This window comes from Camelus ferus, chromosome 2 (genome assembly GCF_009834535.1).
Source record: "Camelus ferus isolate YT-003-E chromosome 2, BCGSAC_Cfer_1.0, whole genome shotgun sequence".
Taxonomy (NCBI): domain Eukaryota; kingdom Metazoa; phylum Chordata; class Mammalia; order Artiodactyla; family Camelidae; genus Camelus; species Camelus ferus.
In genome coordinates, this window is record NC_045697.1 from 10,183,279 (window position 1) to 10,202,529 (window position 19,251).

At 44.2% G+C, this 19,251-nt stretch overlaps 1 protein-coding gene across 1 annotated transcript in view; it reads left to right on the forward strand.

The window, feature by feature from the left end:
* Positions 1 to 19,251, forward strand: part of CC2D2A (coiled-coil and C2 domain containing 2A) — a 114,371-nt gene that overhangs the window by 8,553 nt on the left and 86,567 nt on the right. Inside the window, 3 exon segments of the mRNA XM_032494328.1 lie at positions 817 to 940; positions 17,708 to 17,796; positions 18,123 to 18,224. Coding sequence (XP_032350219.1) covers positions 817 to 940; positions 17,708 to 17,796; positions 18,123 to 18,224 — 315 coding nt within the window.

The following is a 19,251-nucleotide window of genomic DNA, read 5'->3' on the forward strand; positions in this document are numbered from 1 at the left end:
CTGAACTGCACAAGAGCGTCTGTCACAGACAAGGTGCAGTTTTGAGGGTGTTGGCAAGAAATCTGGAGGAGTGTTGCTTAACCCTAGTGGCACTTCAAAATCACTTGGGGATTTTTTTTTTTAACTAAATGCCTCAGGTCCACCCCAGGCCATTTATTTAAACCAGAATGTCTGCACTTTGCATGATGCTTGATATATAGCAGCATCTCAGTGAATGGGCTATTTTTAGTTCCTTTTTTTCAGAGGAGGAAGGAAGTTTAGAAGTTCAATACTTCACCCAGGGTCCCATAGTAAATCTGAGTTCAGAGCCAAGCCTTTGTCTGGTCCTAAGGACATCACTCACCCATGGCCTCCATTGCCACGCTTGCCCCTTCCTGCCCTCCTCTAAGAGTCTGGGGCAGGAACCAGAGGCTATTCTTTGCCCTGGATTAACCAGAGGCACTTGGACAACTGTTTCCAAATGAATTGGGAGTTGGGATCAAATAGTTCAGTTGTAATTTCCCTGCTTCTCTTTTCCTCCAGATTTCTACAAAGTGCTACACATTATACCTAGAAAAAGTGAAAATATTCATTTTATTTTGGGATGCTGCAAGCATTTTGCCCAAGAAACCTCTTAGAGAAACTCAGGATCCACACCGCTTCCCTGGAGGGATGGGGAGGGGAGGACCACATCGACTCACATGGCAGAGATGACAGTTATCTAGATCTGAATAGTATTACAATCTGTCCCTTTGCTAAGTGACCCATCTCATCCTGAGATAGGATCTGAGTCAACCAAAGCCCCGGGAGTCACAACCTCTGACCATCTGCCCACAGCTGCCAGCTGCTGGCCCCAAGGAAATGGTGTCTGAAAACTCCCACCTCGAGGACCAGCAGGAGCCCGTGCAGGAAGGTTCTGACACTCACCTCCTGAGCATGACGAGTCGACGAGGCCCACGAAGTAAGTGTCTCTCAGTTCTGTTCAACCAGTAGTTATTAATCGCCTCTTGTGATCAGCACAGAGCAACATTTGGATTTCTCATGGGTATTATTTTTCATATATGTCCACTGCCCACCCCTATGCCAGATTTCAGCCCAATTCTGTGGGTCATCTTCTAGGTGAGCATCTGTCTAGGAGACAGGACACAATCCCAGGATATATTTATATAACCACATAAGTTTGGAAGCATTCACTGAAATAGAATGGTGCAAATAGTCAAATAGGTAGAAATTCAAAGGAGGGTGAAATAGTTAGGAAGGCATATTTGTTAATGAAATCGACTGGAATGAGATGTTGGAAAACCTGAGGAGGTTTCTGAGGCTCTTGGGGACCTTGCTCCTTGTGGACCCCTGCTTTTATCCCCCCAGCCCCCCCGACACACACTCTCCCTTCCTCGTCCAGAAACCGTGGCCTGTATTTTACAGCATTATTCTTCCCCACTGCGGTCAGCATCAGTCATTATCAGATCATTGTAGGGAAACTTACTACCCCTCCCTTGTTGCTTTTCATGAAAAATGGAAGAGACCAGAGGAGAAGATGAGTTATACTTTTCAGTTGTTACCTAATCATTACACAATTGATACCCTGTTTCCCTGGAGCTGAGCTGGGGAAGAAAGTAACTATTGGAAATTAGAAGGCTTTGGAAGCAGGCTCATCTGAAGGCCAACCCTAAGAAAAATGCAGTTCCCATCCAAGAGCAGTGACACAATAAAACTGTTACCAATTAGTAAAATAGAGCCAGGATTGATCCCAGAGAGTTGCTTCCTTTCCTAAATGGGCAAATTTATTCATTAGTGAAGATTACAATTTGTCTTAGTATGCTCAGGCTGTCCTAACACAGTATGCCATAGACTGGGTGGCTCAAACAACATCTATTTTCTCACAATTCTGGAGGCTGGAAGTCCAAGATCAGGGTGTCAGTGTGGTCAGAGTCCAGCGAGGCCTCTGTTCCTGGCTTGCGGGCGGCCGCTGTCTCCCTGTGGGCTCACTCTGGTGTCTCTCCCTGTAAAGACACTAATCCTTTTGTGAGAGCCTCACCCGTAAAACCTCGTTTATCCTTCACTCCCTCCTTAGAGACCATATCTCCAAATACAGTCACATTGAGGGTTGGGGCTTCAACATATGAATTTTGTGGGGACACAATTCAGTTCACAGCACAACTATTGAATATTTAAGCAGTTATTTTAAAAATCAAGGGGGGAAATGTCAGAAAGTGTAGCTGATAATGAAGGCTCAGTGTTGTCATGGAACGTGAGTTCTTTTCTTATTCCCAAAATGGGGGAAACACTCTTCACTGTCACCATGGGAGTGATTGTGAGGATCAAATCAAAAAAAAAAAAAAAAAAGAATGTGGAAGGATTTTAAATAGTGTGCACTGTTTTAAACATTTATATAGTCTGCACTGGCGTTTTAAATAGGTAAATGAGCAGTAACTGAGGTGTTTAGAGTAAGAGACAATCTATGTGTTAGTCAAGAGTAGAAAGAAACAAGACAAAAACAAAAGCTGCTCTTTATGATTTGGTGAAGGAAAGAACAACACAAAGCTAAGATTTGCCGCCTGAGCAAGGTCATGACCAGCTGGTATCTGGCAGCCCAGGGTGGAGCTGAAAGCTGTCTCTGACTTGGTGGCACTGATGGGTCAAGATGTAGAAAAAAAAATCCCTGGGAGTGAAGTGGTAGGTATCTGATGGATAAGAAGCCTGGGTGGTCAGGCATCACTCAGAAATGAGCGGTCAAGACCAGCAGAAAGTCAGTTTTGTGGATGGGAGAGTGGAACAGATTTCATCCATTATGTCAACGCACAGTAGAGTGAGAGGCAGAGAAGTCCAGGGAATGAGGGCCACAAGGAGTGTTGACCTGAGATGGGCTGGGCAAGGCACACAGCAGAGGATGTGCGGCATCTCCATGGTAGACTGCTGAGTGGAGAGGACTCCAGACCGAGGGCTCGGGAACGCGTGGCCACATGCAGAAAGCTGTGCATCCAGAGCGAGGCGGAAGCACCCGTGTCTTTTATGACCTCGCCTGGGAAATCACACATGACTGCCATTTGTTAGAGGCATGAAACGAAGTCCAGCCTGTATTCAAGAAGAGGGGAGTTAGGCTCCACGTTTAAAGAGAGGTGTGTCCAAGAAATTTATGGATGTACTTTTAAACCACCACAGTCATCTTTCTTTAAACCTCTACTCGGAAATCTGTAATGAGCATCACATAAAGTCCTCCACAGTCTGGCCCCATCCAGCTGTGTTCTCACTCCTCTCCGATCTGCCTGCATCCTGGTTGTCTGCTTACTGGCCTCTGAAGGCCTCGGGACCACCTGGCATTCCCGGGCTTTGATGTCTACTCAGAAAGCTCTCCATTCATCCCTTTGTTAAGACTGTGACAGAAAAGCAATAGAGTGTGTCAGTGAAGACCACGGTCTCTGGCATCAGAAAGTGTGGGTACCAGCCTCTGTCAATTCCTTACTCGCTTGGGCAAGCTCCCCCACCTCCTTAAACTTCAGTTTCTTTATTTGCAAAATGGGGACAAGAATAGAATGCCTTAAAGCTTCCAATGAGTTTAGATTCCAGTTCCAGGATGAGAGGGTAAAAAAGAAAACAAATGAAAAAAGAAGAAGAAGCACAGTAGATCTACTGTATGGCCAGTGGTGAGAAGTGTTAGAGAGAAAGATAAATTAGCAGGACAGGGCTGCCGTGGCGGTGAGAGCAAGGCTTGCTGTTTTATAAAGGTCATCGGGGGAGGCCTCCCCAGGAAGGTGATGTTAGCACAGAGGCCTGGAGGAAATGAGGGATCCCTGAGGAAAGTGGCCTTAAAGCGCTTGGTGAAGGGCTTGGTGTGTTTAAGGAACAGCAAGGGGGCAGGAGAATGAGTAAGAGGAAGAAGAAGGAATAGGGTCAGAAGGGAGGAGGGGAACCGGACCAGCCTTGTGGGTCCTTCCACTCTTGATTGGAGTGAGATGAGAGCCAGGGGAAGGTTGAGCAGACGAGGGATCTGGGCAGACTCCAGGCTGAAGTCTGCTGGGCTAAGAGCTGACTCTGGAAGGAACAAGGACAGAAGCCCAGAGACCAGGTAGAGGGCACCAGCAGAAATACAGGTGGAGGCGGGGGACTCGGGCCAGGGTCATCGTGGATGGGATGGACAGGAGTGTGGGGATCTGGGGGTCTGGAAGGTAGAGCCAACAGTCTTGTGCTGTATTGAGCCGGGACTGCGGAAGTAGGGAAGATGACTCCAGGCTTTTCAACGTGAGCAACTGGGGAAATGGAGTGACCATTTACAGAGAACAGAAAGATGGTGGAAAGAACAGGTTTGAGGGTAGACAGCAGGAAAAGACGTGCAAGGTTTCAGATGCCTATTTGATATGCATTGGGGATGGATGGAGGGGTCTGGATGTCGGGGAAGAGGTGGAGGCTGGAGTGGTCTCTGCTGACCTTCTACCTGAAATGGCACTTCCCCACCCCATCACCTGCTCTGTCCTCCCCTCTGGGTCTATTTTCCTTCAGAGCACTCATACTCAGTTATCCGGCCCACTCCAGGTACCTGCCCCCCCCTCCGGACGGAAGTTCCCTGAGAACAGGACTTTGATCTCTCCATTCACTGCTGAACCCTAACCCCAGTGCCTAGAGCAATACTTGGTCCATGGCAGAGGCTCAATAAGCAAGTTTTTTCTGTACAGCACAGGGAACTATAGTCAATATCGGGTAGTAACCTACAGTGAAAAAGAACAGGGAAAGGAATACATGTATGTACATGGATGGCTGAAACATGATGCTGTGCACCAGAAATTGACACAACATTGTACACTGACTATACTTCAATTTTAAAAAGGGGGGGGGGGTTGGAAGTTGTTGAGAACTCTGACCTACGCATAACAGCAAATGCTTCAGACACAGCCCGCCCACTCAGGTTGTGTAGCCTTGTGGCAGAATCAGTTGATGGGAGAGGCTACACTGAAGCTGGACTGGCCAAGTGATGGGAGCATCTTCCATAGTCCTCCCCATCTGCCCCATCTCGCTCCGGCTGGCTATAAGAACACAGGGTCGGGAACATGGTTCTCCCGTGACTTCAAGTAGGCTGGCTGCTTTTTAGAGAAAGGAATTTTCATCACACAAGCCCATTTTCTCCTCTACCCCTTTTATTATTATTTTTTTCTCCAGCAAAATTGGAAACATAACTCTATTTCCTCTACTAACAACTCTTCAGCCCATCAATTAAGGCTTTATGTGTATGGTAATCAGCACAGCTTTTGATACACTTAAAGTAAATCAGATGACACCAATTCAACTGCCAAACCATTAAGATCCTAAACATAATGCCCTCTGGAGCCTCTATTTTTTATGAGAAAAATTCAAGCATACACAGAAGTAGATAAAATCTAGTGAACCTTGTGTGCCCATCAGCAGATTCAAGGATTAACAAGATTTTGCCTCATTTGTTTTTCTTTTTTCATCTCTGCCAGAATATTTTTTAATTGTAAAAAAACACATAAAATTTTCCATCCTAATCATTTTTAAATGCATAGTTCAATAGAGTTAACTCTCATCACATTGTTGTGCAATAGAGCTCCAGAACTATTTCATCTTGTAAAATTGAAATGCTATCCCTTTTAAACGATAACTCCCCATTCCCCTGCCCCTCGGCCCCTGGCAACCACCGTTCTATTTTCTGTTTCTATGAATTTGACTACTTTAGATACCTCATGTAAGTTGAGTCATACAGAGTTTGTCTTTGTGACCGGCTAATTTCACTTCACATAATGTCTTTAAGGTTCATTCACACTGTAGCATGTGACAGGAATCCCTTCCTTTTTCAGGCTGAATAATATTCCATGTCTATACCACATTTTGCTTATCCATTTACCCTTCCTGGACATTTGGGTTGCTTCTACCTCTTGACTATTGCTCATAATGCTGCTTTCAATATCAATGTGCAAGTATCTTCAAGATCTTTCTTTTAACTCTTTTGGAGACATACCAAGAAGTGAGATTGATGGTTCCTGTGGTATTTCTACTTTTACTTTCGGGGAACCATCATCCTGCTTTTCACAGTGGGTGCACCAACATTTTACATTCCCACCAGCAATGCACAAAGGCTCCAGTTTCTCCACATCCTTGTCAACACTTGTTATTTTCTGTTTGTTTGGGTTTGAGGTTTTCTCATTGTGGATTTGATTTGCATCTCCCTTATAAGTAGTGATGCTGACCATTTTTCATAGGCTTGTTGACCATTTGTATATCATGTTTGGAAAAATGCCTATCATTTGCCCAGTGTCTGGCCAAATCATTTGTTTTTATTATTGTTGAGTTGTAGGAGTTCTTCAAATATTCTGGGTAATAATCTTTTATCAGATATATGGTTTGCAAATATTTTCTCCCATTCCAAAATCTGTTTTTTCACTTTCTTGATTGTATCCTTTGATGCACAGAAGTTTTTAAGTTTGAGGTTGTCCCGTTTGTCTGTTTTTGCTTTGGTTGCCTGTGCTTTTGTTGTCATAACCAAGAAGTCATTGCCAGATTCAATGTCATGAAGATTTCCTGTTATCTTCCTGGAGTTTATAGTTTTAGGCCTTACATTTATGTGTCTTTAATCCATTTTGAGTTTATTTGTGTAAGGTAAGATCCAACTTCATTCTTTTGCATGTGGATGGAGAGTTTCCCAGCACTATTTGTAGAACACACCACCTCTTTCCCATTGAGTGGTCTTGGCATCTTTGTGGAAAATTATTTGACCATATTCCCAAGGTTTTATTTCTGGTTTCTCTATTCTATCCTATTGGTCTGCATTTTATCTTTATGCCAGTACCACACTGTTTTAATTGCTGTAGTTTTGTAATGTGTTTTGAAATCAGGACATCTGAGATCTCCAAATTTGTTCTTCTTTTTCAAAATTGGTTTGGCTATTTTGGGGTCCATATCAATTTTAGGATGAATTTTTCTTTTTTATGTGAAAATGCCATTGAGATTGTGACAGGGGTTGCATTAAATCTGCAGGTTGCCTTGGGTAGTACTGACATTTTAACAATATTAAGTTTTCCAATCTATGAACATGGGATGGTTTTCCATTTACTGTGTCTTTCATTTATTTCAGCAGTGTTTTGTAGTTGGCAGTGTACTAGTTTTTTGCCTCTTTTGACAAGTTTATTCCCAAGTATTTTATTCTTTTCATGCTGTTGGAAATGGAATTATTTTCTTAATTTCCTTTTTTTAGATTTTTCATTGTTAGTGTATAGAAACACAATTCATTTTTGCATATTAATTTTCTATCCTGCCACTTTGGTAAATTTGCTTCTTAGTTTCAACAGTTGTGTGTGTGTGTGAGTGTGTGTAATTTTTAGGGTTTTCTCCATATAAGACCATGTCATCTGCAAACAGAGATAATTTTACTTCTTCCTTCTCAATCTGGATGCCTTTTGTAACTTTTTCTTCCCATCTTAGCCTGTTTGCCCTGTTAAGATAACTATAGACAGAGTGGCATATAAACAGCAGGAAATTTACTTCTCACAGTTCTGGATCCTAAGTCCAAGATAAGGTTCAAAATAAAGGCACCAGCAGATTTGGTGTCTGGTAAGGAGGGCCTGCTTTGGGGTTCATAAGTGGCTGTCTTCCTGCTGTGTTTTCACACGGTAGAAGGGGCAGGGAGCTCTCTGGAGTCTTTTTCATAAGGGCACTAATCCCATTCATGATAGTTCCACCTTGTGACCTAATCACCTCCCAAAGGCCTCATCTCCAAATACCATCACACTGGGGTTTAAATTTCAACATATGAATTTTGGGAGGACACGAACATTCGGTCCACAGCACTTGCCTACTTGCTCTGGCTTGGACGTCCAGTGCTCTGTTGGATAGAAGTCGTCAGGAGGGCATCCTTGCCTTGTTCCTGATCTCAGAGGAGACACTTTTAGTTTTTCACCCCTGAGGATCATGTTAGTTGTGGGCTTTTCATGTATGGCCTTTACTATGTTGAGGTAATTTTCTTCTATTCCTAGTTTGTTGAATGTTTCTATCATAAGAAGATGTTGAATTTTGTCAAGTGCTTTTCTGTATCAATTGAGATGATCATGTGATTTTTGTCCTTTGTTCTGTTAATGAGATGTATTATATTGATGGATTTTTTTACAGAGGTGCTGGGGATTGAACCCAGGACCTTGTGCATGCTAATCATTTGCTCTACCACTGAGCTATACACCCCCTTGATTGATTTGCGTATATTGAACCATCCTGACACACTCCACCCCCACAACCTGGGCTGGGACTGATACTCTGTTATAAATGTTTCATGATGCTGTCTCTCATGACCAATTTATAAACACAATTTAGCTACATTTTTCTAGGCAAAACCTCAGATGCAGTGGTTTCCCTGGCCCAAACAAGAAAGTTTATGCTAAGAAAGCTCATATGTTTCGATTGTATTTTTCTTTTCTAAGCATTTACTTGTTTACCTGAGGCATCCTCCTCTCCCCCAGAAGGAGAGAGAGAGAGAGAAGAAAGAAAAAAGAAAAGAGAGAAGGAAGAAAGGAGGGAAGGAAGAAAGGAAGGAAGGAAGAAGGGGTGAGTGGACAGACAAACAGATGACTCATCTGACAGCCTTGAATTCTGAGAGCTTAATACCATTGTTCCGAGCCAGGCAGCAAGCCTTCTGATAAGATTTCCATCAAGACTCCTCATTCTCTTTTCTTACTCACACTCCATTCTGTTGCCCAAGGTATTAAGAGAAATAAACAACATTTCAAGTCAGCAAACATTCCATGAGACCCGTAGGAACTGAAATCAGACTCACTACTGCTTGTTAGGATTTTTGGTCATGGGACCTTGAGCAATCGCCCAACCTCCTGAAGCCGCTGGAGTCTCGTTTATAAAACGGGGATCATAAAAGCCTTGGCTTCACGCAGCTATTATGACAATGAAATCAGATGACATACAGAAAGCGCCCCACAGAGGGTCTGGCACATACACGGTAGCTTCCTCCAGCTGGAAGAAGAACTTGATGCTAAATATCCAACAAAAACAATTACCTCTTTTGAGTGTTCGACATGGCAGGAGAGTAAGCACTTTACGGGCATTACGTTACTTCATTCTCGGAATGGTCCTATAATCAGGCCTTGTTTCACAGATTAGGAAACTAAGGTTCGGAGAGGACCAACAGCTAGAGGCGCTGGAGCCAGACTCCAGTCTGTGGACCTTCGGAACCTGTGTTCTTAATCGCTGCATTACAGCATCACTCTACACCCATGAATCTTAACTCTGACTAGTAGGCAAAGCTAGTGGTTGACGGTTGCCCACGGAAGCTCCAATGGCAGTGTACAGCCAGCCCTGTCATCCATGGCTCCCAGGGCCCCCCAGAGGACAGGGGACATAGTGCCAGCTTGGAGTCTTTGCAGAATTGTCATCCTGGCTGTGCCCCATTTTTTCCCCAAAAGAGTGTAAATCACCCACGTCACTCTCCCTGCATAGACTAACCCCTTCTCCTTTGAGAGTTTTTGTTTGTTTTATCCTAGCTTGTTACCTTTCAAAAATCAGTATCCACATCACCTCTGGGAAGTTTCCCCTGTGCCCAGTGTGGGCTGAGTAGACCTTCTTAATGCTTCATGGACCCGGTGCCCATAGGCATGTCTGAAGTCATCCGTTTATTGGTACACAGCCCTCTCTCTCCGCTGGACTAAAAATCCTTGAGGGTGGGGACTAATGTTCAGCTCTGCTTAGCACAGTGCTGGTACACAGAGCGCTCAGCAATGCGTCCTCAGGGGACAGATGTCTCAAGCTTGCCTCTCTGCTTTTTACTCAAGGCCATACTCTGGTTTGGGGACACTCACTTACCACGCCCGCTACCATGCCCACCGCCTCTTTCCAGCCAAGTCTGCTCACCTGGACCCAAATCTCTGAGTCTCTCTGGCCTGTCCCTCAGGGCCACCACCCCAGCGACTCCCCTCGGGCCCACAAGCCTCTCTACACTGTAGCCTTCCTGCAGGGCTCCGAGTGTTACTGAAGGCAGACTGGATTCAGATACTCAGCAGCTTCCCTTGATCAGACAGGCTCCCGCACACGCACATGCCCAGAGGTGCCACCTCCCTGATTAACAGCAGCATAAAACCATGTGGAAAAATCTTTGGCTTCTGATTGGCTATTCAAACCTATGCATAGTCATGGAATTCCAGATAAAGAAAGGATTTCACTGAACAGGCACCGGTTCCAAATCAAATAAACATCCAGAAAAAGCACACACACACGTCCCCTGTGATTCCAGCTCACACCATCTCTTAAGGGAGTGACTATCGAACATTAAGTCATTTCTTAGGAACATAAATTTCTTCATTACTGACATCTGTTTTCCATTCATTCGTGTTAGTGTCTCTGATTAAAGCATCATTTCAGAGCCAATTGCTCAGTATTGGTTGACCATAAAGTTCAGAACCCAGTGAAATTTGGTGCAAATGAAAGGAAATAGAGTATTTATTTCAGGCTTACTTTTTAAAAGTCACCAAGACCTGGAAAGCCTGACCCAGGAAACAAATGTTATAAAGATCAATATGGGACAAAGAGGAGAACTTCCTAAGGGAGCTGGTCTTGGGAGTTACTTTGGAGCTCAGCAGCTGGAGAAGAAGAAACATTCTAGTCAGAGGAGGCACCTGGGAATGTAGGAAATGTCCAAAGTTGGCCAGTGCAGGAGTCTACCCCCTCACGTAGTACTGGGGGCACTAATTTACAGTGCTGAGTTAAATATTTAAGTAGAAAATGAATCATATGTTGTATTTGATCAAGTTTTGGTTTTGTTTGGTTTTTTTGTTGTTTGTTTGTTTTAGATATGATATTTGACATCTTGAGGGGGAAATAAAGCAAATAAAAAAAACCTTTCTGGTTGGAGAAACACTAGGCAATTGTTAGAGATAGCAAAGGACCAGCCTGGAGCACGACCATGATATGAAAACTAACCAGCCCAGAGCCCTGTCTCCTTGCTCTGGCCAGTACAACCCAGGAAGCAGTATTCCTCTGCCTGAACCATCCCAGGGCGGGGTACCAGGCAACTGGAGACCATCCTTACAGCTCAGAACCCCCCAGAACTACTCGAATCGGCCAGTCCTACACTGCTTACCCTGCTCTGTCTTGTCTTTCCCTCAATAATCCCAAGAAAGGCTGTGACCTAGGCTCTAAGCTCTCACCCCCTCCTGTCTTCGGCCTCCAGACCACCTCTGCATCTTACCCTGGCATGCCCCACCTCCTGGCTCTAGGACCTGGGAGTTTACAATGAACTTTGTTTCCTGAGCCTGTCCTCTGTTTCCTCTTGTGGCCCAACTGACTGCCCATCTCATAAGAGAATAAAAAGAATACAAAACAGATCCATTATTATTATTAGTTATAAAGAAAGACACTTTCCAAAACACTCCTTTATAGCAAAACTCCTCCAGAGTCATCTGTCCCCATTCTGTCTCCAGGCTGGAAACTGCTCCCACTCCCTCTCAAAAGTGTCCTCGTTGAGGTCCGCATGCTAAGTTCAGCGGTCAGTTCTTCATCTGCCCTGCTTGACGGTCAGCAGCATCCCCAGGAGCTCACCGTCCCTCCTCCTCTGCACTGCGCTCCCCGGACACCACTCCCCCGGCTCCTTCTGCCTCGCTGGCCGGACCTCTCGGTCTCCTTGCTGGTTCCTACACCCCCAACCTCTAAATGTTGGAGTGCCCTGAGCTCAGGGCGTGGCCCTCTTTTCTTTATCACCATCCATTCTTTTGGTCACCTCAGGACTTTAAATTCTATCTTATAGATATTGTATGTATAACTGACCAGTCCCAAATTTTTATCTCCAGCCTGGGCCTCTTTCAGACTAACTGTGCACCTGCCTACTCAACACCCACTTTTACATGTTTAATAGGATGACTCACACATTTAATAGACTTACTGAAGTATAATCTGCATATCAGAAAATTCACCCACGTGAGGATACAATTCAACGATTTTTAGTACATTTGTAGACTTGTGCAAACATCACCACAATCCAGCTTTAGAGTGTTTTCATTACCCCAGAAAGTCCCTTTATGCCTATTTGCAGATAATTCCCCTTTTCACCCCCAGCCCTGGACAAACACTGATTTGTTTTATTTTCCTAAAAATGTGCCTTTTCTAGACATTTCATGTAAATAGAATATACAATATGTAGTGTTTTGCATCTGACTTCTTAGCATAATGTTTTTTGAGATTCATACATGTTGTAGTGTATATCCACATTTTGTTCCTTTTTATTGCTGAATTGCATTTCATCACCTGGATATACCACATTTTATTTATTCATTCATCTGTTGATGGATATTTGGATTCTTTCCAGGTTGAAGCTGTTATAAATAATGCTACTATGAACTGGGTCATATGATAAATTTATATTTAACGCTATAAGGAGCCGCTGATCTATTTTCCAAAGTGGCTGTATCACTTTACTTTCCCACCGACAGTTTGTGAGAGGTTCAGTTTCTCCACTTCCGGCCCGACAATGTATATAATCTGTCTTTAATTTTAGTCTTAATAGTGTGTGTATGGTGGTATTTCATTGTGCCTTTAACTTGTATTTCCCAAACGATTAATGACACAGAGTATTTATCACATGCTTATTAGTAACTGATACATCTTCTTAGTAAGTCTATTTAAGATTTTACACGTTATTAATTGGATTCTTCGTCTTGCTGTGGAGTTGTAATAGTTCTGTACATATTCTGGATACAAGTACTTTATCAGATATATAACTTGCAAATATTTTTTCCAAGTACATGTCTAATCTTCATTTTCTTAATGATATCTTTTGAAGTACAGACGTTTTTAATTTTGATGAAGTCAAATTTATCACTTTTCTTCTATTATGGATTGTACTGTGGGGATTGTATCTAAAATTTTTTTGTCCCACCCAAAGTCGTGAAAATTTTCTTCTATATTGTCTGGAAGTTTTGTGTTTTTAGTTCTTACATTTGGTTAGGTCCATGGTCTACTTGGAGACCATTCAAATTTTACTCAACTGAAACTGAGCTTCTGATCACCTTTTTCCAACCCCAGCCTGTTTCTCCTACAAAAACATTCCAATTTCAGAAGCTTTACATATGGCTTCCCCTCTGGGAAGTTCGTGAAGCTTGTTAAACAACGTCATGAGGGTGGGGAAGTCCTGCTCTTCCCCATCTCACTAAAGAGACATTTCATTTTTTCCTATTGCTTGGGTCAAAAACTTCTAGTCACCGTAACTCATGTCCTTCTACTTGCCTACACCCAATCTGTCCATGAGTCCTGTTTGCTGTACTTTCAGATCTAAAACATGACCATTTCTCAGCATCCCCATTGCTACCATCCTGACCCAAACCATGTTCAACTCTCACCAGAAGTGTTGTAATAAAATAAAGTGTTGCAATAGCCTCTTATCTGATGCCCCTGCTTCTAGTCTCACCCTCCTGCTCGCCCCAGCACCCAGCGTGGTCTTGGAAAAGTAGTCACGTGACTCCTCTGTTCACATCCTCTGAGGGCTCTCAGTTGACTCAGAGTTAAAGCCAAATTCTGTAGAATGACCTACGCAGTGTGTCTCCCCCTTATCTCTATGACCTGATATCTTAATATTCCATCTCCTACCCCTCGTGGCTCCCTGTTCCGCATATACCCTGTATACACCCTGTATACTTTAAATCATCTCTTGCTTGCTTATAATACCTAATACAACGTTAGTGCTGCATAAATAATAATTGCTGGTTTACAGCAAATTTCGGTCTTGCTTTGTGGAACTTTCTGGAATTTTTTCAGAATATTTTCTATCTGTGGTTGGCAGAATCTTCAGATACAGAACTCCTGGCATGAGGGCCAACCATACTGCACTTCTAATTTTACAGCAAGTCCTTGGAAAGTCCTTGTATCCCCCAAAGTATACAAAGAGCTCTGGTCTGGACAGTGTGATTCACAGAACAATGGCCTATCAAGAAGTGTGGGAATTTCTGCAAAAGTACAGAGAAGAGAGGAGCACATCCAGATGGTGCAGTAAAGACCTTAGAAACCCACGTCTCCATAGACAACACGTCACATCGACTCAGGGACGGTGGACGAGAAGATCGGAAGATTATTTCAAAATGCAAGACCTTTTTTATTAGAAGGTGGTTGTATGTTCTGAGGGGTCAGGTATCATAGAAGTGGTTTAAAGAAAAATGGAACATGTCCGCTGTTTTATTTAGTCTGTAAGGAGAGAGAAATGGACTCAAGCACGTATGGGAGGCAGCACGGGCAAGATCTGGAAGCCACTTGCAAACATGCGGCTGATGAGGCTTTGGGATTCATGGGTTCACTGAGAACCTGTGAGCATGTCCCTGCTGCCTCTGACGGAAAAGCATCACTTTGCCAAGGAAATCCATATTTCATACTAACGGACATTAGGTACATATTTGTAATGGCATGTCTTAAAATTCTCTCTTTATCCATAAGTTCTTGCATGCCCTCGGATCAAATCTTTAATAATTTAAAAAGTTATTTTCATTGCATTCTTTGCATTGCAAGTGGCAGAAACTTTATTCGTGCCAGGTTTTCTCAGCTGTGTCACAGAGCTTCTTTAGTAAATGTGAAATCACGCCCTCTTTCAAGTTTGGCAAATCACTTCTTATCCCTAGGACAGGAAAAATAGAGACAGTTTGGGACCACAAAGCTGATTAGTAATGTAGCGGAGAAACTGACAGTAAGGAGAAAAAAATGCCTTATGAGGGATGTCTTAGTATTTCTAGCTGTTTGAAGAAACTCTTTTGGCCACAGTCTACCAACATAAAAATGAGAAGTCCCTATCAGTTATTACATCAGAGGGAGTGAATTAGTATATTTGGTTTTCCATGGATATCAAGTTAGTAATATTACCATAAAAAAATAGTTGTCATCATCAGATTTCACCCAAATGAGGATTACGTTTACTTTATTTGAAATTCCTCTTTAAGTATAATATCCCTCCCACCCTCATGGTTCCTTCATGTGTTTTCCTTCACTCATTTAGTGCCACAAGGCACCAGATACAAAAGTCACCAACGGTGTCCTTGCCCTCAAGCTGGCCCCATTCTAGCTGAGAAGATAACGTGTCACCACCTAGTGGTACGATCGGATCTGGAAATCTTTGTATCCCCCCGATGCCTTCCACTAACAGAGGGTTTTGAAAAAATCAGGCAGAACTACTTTTTATCATTTCAAAAATTTTCAAGGCCTTTAAAGCTAATACTACTGAAGCCACTTCGGTTTGTTTATTCAGAAAAGAAGGTGTTTATATAAAATATCTTGCCTCTCTTCTAAACAATAATTTATAAAATTATTCTAGTGAACTCCATGTAGGTAGTAGCTATTTTAAGTCAACTTAAAAAATTAGATCTCATCAAAAAAAAAAAAAAGAAAGAGGAGTAAATTAACAAGTTGTTCTTTTCATGTTCAGAGACATTGCGTGTTAACTTAAAAAGGCTTCTCTTTAGGGGCAGAAGCACGGAGGATGGTCACCCGGAGAACAAGAGGGGAAAGCCCCAGGGGCCTAGGCTGGAAGCCCTTCTTTCTTCGCCCAGGTGGGCCACACACTTTCAGTGTCACCTGTGCCCGCCCTGCGGGGCGGGGGACCATGGAACCTGGGGGAGGAAACAGGTATTAGTCGAATAACCACACAAATATGTAAATTCAAAATGCGACAGGACAAGTCTCGGGCCTCTGACGTGGGGCTGTGATCCACCATGTGTGCGCACGTGGTCTATGAAATGGAAAATAATGACTTGAATTTTCTTTAACGAGTTAAAAAAGGGATGCCAAGGGCCACTTCACGGAGCTGATGGAGAGTCTCCTACAGAACTCAGACCTCAGCCCACACATGCAGGACTGCAGTCGTCACTGTGATCACTCCGTGCCTTCGCACAGGCACTGACGACGTGGTACGGTTGGAGCCCAATCAAGGAGCATTTTACATCTCTGTGTCACATGAAAGGAGGAAAGCGCAGCCCAGGCCCCGAGCGGCCAGGCTGCAGAGACAGGTCCCCCGACCGACTGTGACCACCATCTTCTTTTGCATAAGAAGACGTGACGGTGACTAACGGCGGCCTCTGCCTGTCACCTCTTCACTTCCTCCTCTCGGCCGCTTGTCCCTCTACCGCTAATAACACACCTTGTCTTCTCTTTTTTCATTTTTCAGCCTTTCTCCCTTAACAGTGCCGATGGCCAGTGTCAGAAGCCTCCTCTCCCTGCCCTCCCTCCCTCGGGTACGGCTCTCTCAGCACGTCAGCATCACCACGGTAGAAGTGCTTCCTGAGTCTTTCTCTCCGGGCCTGGACCCCTTCCCACCGCTCGGTGTGCAGGGCCAGCACACATTCCCGTGTCCTCCCAGCACCCCAGACTCACCCCACCTCCAGACTAAGTCACTCCAGTGCCTCCCCATCTTGGCTTCTTTCCTCTTTTCTCTTTCTCCCTCAGGAGCGCCAAGCCACTACTCGCCTCAGTCAAGACCTCAGACACCTTCGCCTTCTCTTTCTTGAAACCAGGGGTCCTCCAACTTAAGTGTGTCTTTAAATCACTTAGACGGAAGCTCCACCTCCAGATTCAGATTCAGGGGGTCTGGGGCAGGGCCGAGAACTGGCACGTCCACCAAGAGCCCAGGAGATGCTGCTGCCGTGAGAACTAGTGCCCCACCTCTCAGGGAACGATCAGACTGTCTTTGTGGTCTCTTCGCCGTGGCTCCCACTGACTCTCTCCTCTTATCATCTCACCAGGGCATCCCAGCTGGGGTCCCTGGTGCCTGCGTCCCAACTGCCCTGTACCTGCACCCCCAGGTGCAGCTGCCAACATTCACCTCCTCTTCTCTCCACATCCTTCGAGACGTCCCCCCTGCATGGAGAATATATTCCAGACTGACGTCAGTGGCTCCCCATAACTTGACCTCAAACCCTTTCTGCAATTTCATCTTCTACTTTGTCCCAGTAGAGCCCTCCTGCTCCAGGCATGGTAACACTTTTTTTTTTCCCCAAACACTTTGCTTTGGTTCCACCTTTTTCATCATGATGTAGCGTGTTTGGGAACACTGGGACTGGGACCAAATTCCAAGCACCCCAGCTCCTAGCTCTGTGGTCATCATGCCGGTCGCTGATCACGGAGGACCTCAGAGTCTCCATCTTCAAGACCCCGGGTGATAGTAATACCTGTGTCCTCCTAGCTGGGCTGGCGTGAGACTGATGAGAAAATGCATTCCACACATGTGTCACAAAGCCCGGCGCACAACAGCTGAACGACATTCCATGATATTTATGTATAGTTTTAATAATATGGACAAAATACATGCTGCCTCTAAGATGTAGCCCAGGGCGACAGCCTGGGCTTGCAGGAAAGGTTTCTCTGATTGAAGTTGTGAGCGCTGTTGAAAGTTGAGCCCCAAAATCAATAGCCATCCATTCATCTGACGAGCCTGTTTCTCAGATCATCAAATTTGCGAGCCTCTTCCCAGTGGTAATTGAATCGCTAAGCGTGTCTGTGCCTGGACTAGTCGGGTGTCATTTGTTTTATTCTTAGTTAAGTCGATGTGACAGTCCTGATAGGACCAGCATTTTCACTGTCGGACTTAAAGAAGCCAAGACATGTACGTCTTACATCAGATGGACGGTTGTCAGCATTATCTCATGATGGCTTATATGAAGTTCTAAATTTGCAAAGCAAAGTTACATTCTTTTGCTATTTTTTAATCTACTGTTTCCTTTGGGGGGGGAATGTTCTGTTTAAGTAATATTCTTGTATTTTTTAGGCTTACCTCCAATTCCCTCAGCTTCCAGAACAGGCTTTGCAGAATTTTCCATGAGAGAACGCATGAGGGAGAAATTACAAGCCGCAAGGGTGAGAGAAACCACAGGAATATTTTGTTCAGTGATTGCAGCGCATCCTTTCTGGTTGAGCTTGTTTTGTTTGCTCAAAACTGCATGAATCTGAATACAGCTAAATTTGTTTTTCACATTTTAAATGTTAATGCAGTATTTAACAGTGACACAGATGACAATGATGCTTAAAAAGAATTTAACGTCCTTTTTCTAAGCTATTGCTCTTATCTCGTAAAGAAGTATGATGTGTATTTTTTTACTGATTATTTTCTCCCAAGATTGTGACCGAGGTCTTCATAGCACTACTGACAACTTATAGCAGTAATTTTCTGTTTGATTCTTCAGTCCAAAGCAGAAAGTGCATTGCTGCAGGAAATCCCCACCCCTCGGCCCAGGTGCTCACGAAGTCCCAGTGAGCAACAAGTGGAGACTGAGTTCGGCGCGGAGGTAAGAAGTGGGCCATCCCTACTTTATGACCAAAGACAGTGAAGCAGAATAGAAATTTTCCAGCAGAAGTTCTTGAACAGAGCTATGCAGAGAGGAGGCGTTGAATTCTTACTGAGAATTACAACAGCTCCTATCTATAGCTCAGTATTACTCAGTGCCAGGCATTTTGCCAAGTCTCTTCCCCATGTTATCACATCTTTATCCCAACACTCCTATGAGGTGGGTACTAATAGTTTTCTTTCACATTTGACAGATGAGAAAACTGAGGTTTAGAGGGGCTGCAAAGCCATCCCCAGGTCACAGAGCACGTGTGTAGAGGAGTCACGATTTGATCTCGGCTCCATCCCAACCCCAGTCTGTCTCATGGGCCGGCGTTGCTGGATCCATGGATCTTGCTGGGAAACAGAGAAAGAGATTAGAGTAGAATCGGATGGCGGGGGCCTTGAGGGTTACACTGAGGGGCTCCGATGGTTTTCTGCATGCCCTGGAAAGCTGTTGACAATATAGGATGCAATATTGAATCTACTGGACTGATTTTTGTTTGAACATGAGAGGCTGGTGGGGCATCTCAATGTGTGCTCCCCTGGAGATGCAGACAGTGGAAGGAACCAGGCCTGGAGAAGCAGATGTAGGAGGCAGCTCTACTGTGAGAGTTTTGAAGTTCTGAGAGTGCCTTTGTTTCCCGAGGGCAAGAATGAATGAATGAAGACAATCTTACACTTGGGAAAAAACTGACCATCAAGGCCCGTGAGGCAGAGAGGAAGCCAGTAAAAGAAAGAAAGACATCAGGGATGCAGATGAAGGACAAGCATGTAAGAGGGCAGAAGAAGGAACAGGAGGAGCGGAGGGCGCAGGGAGGTGCTTGCAAGTCTAGTCCAGCTGATGGTTGTTGATGACAGTTCGGGTTGTTTTCCACCCTGAGACAAAGAAGCCCAGGCTTTTAGGGATATTTCTGGAGCACAACCAGTAATTTCTTAGATGATGCCATTTCTTTTCCTATGAGGAGATGCCATAAATTTTTACCTGT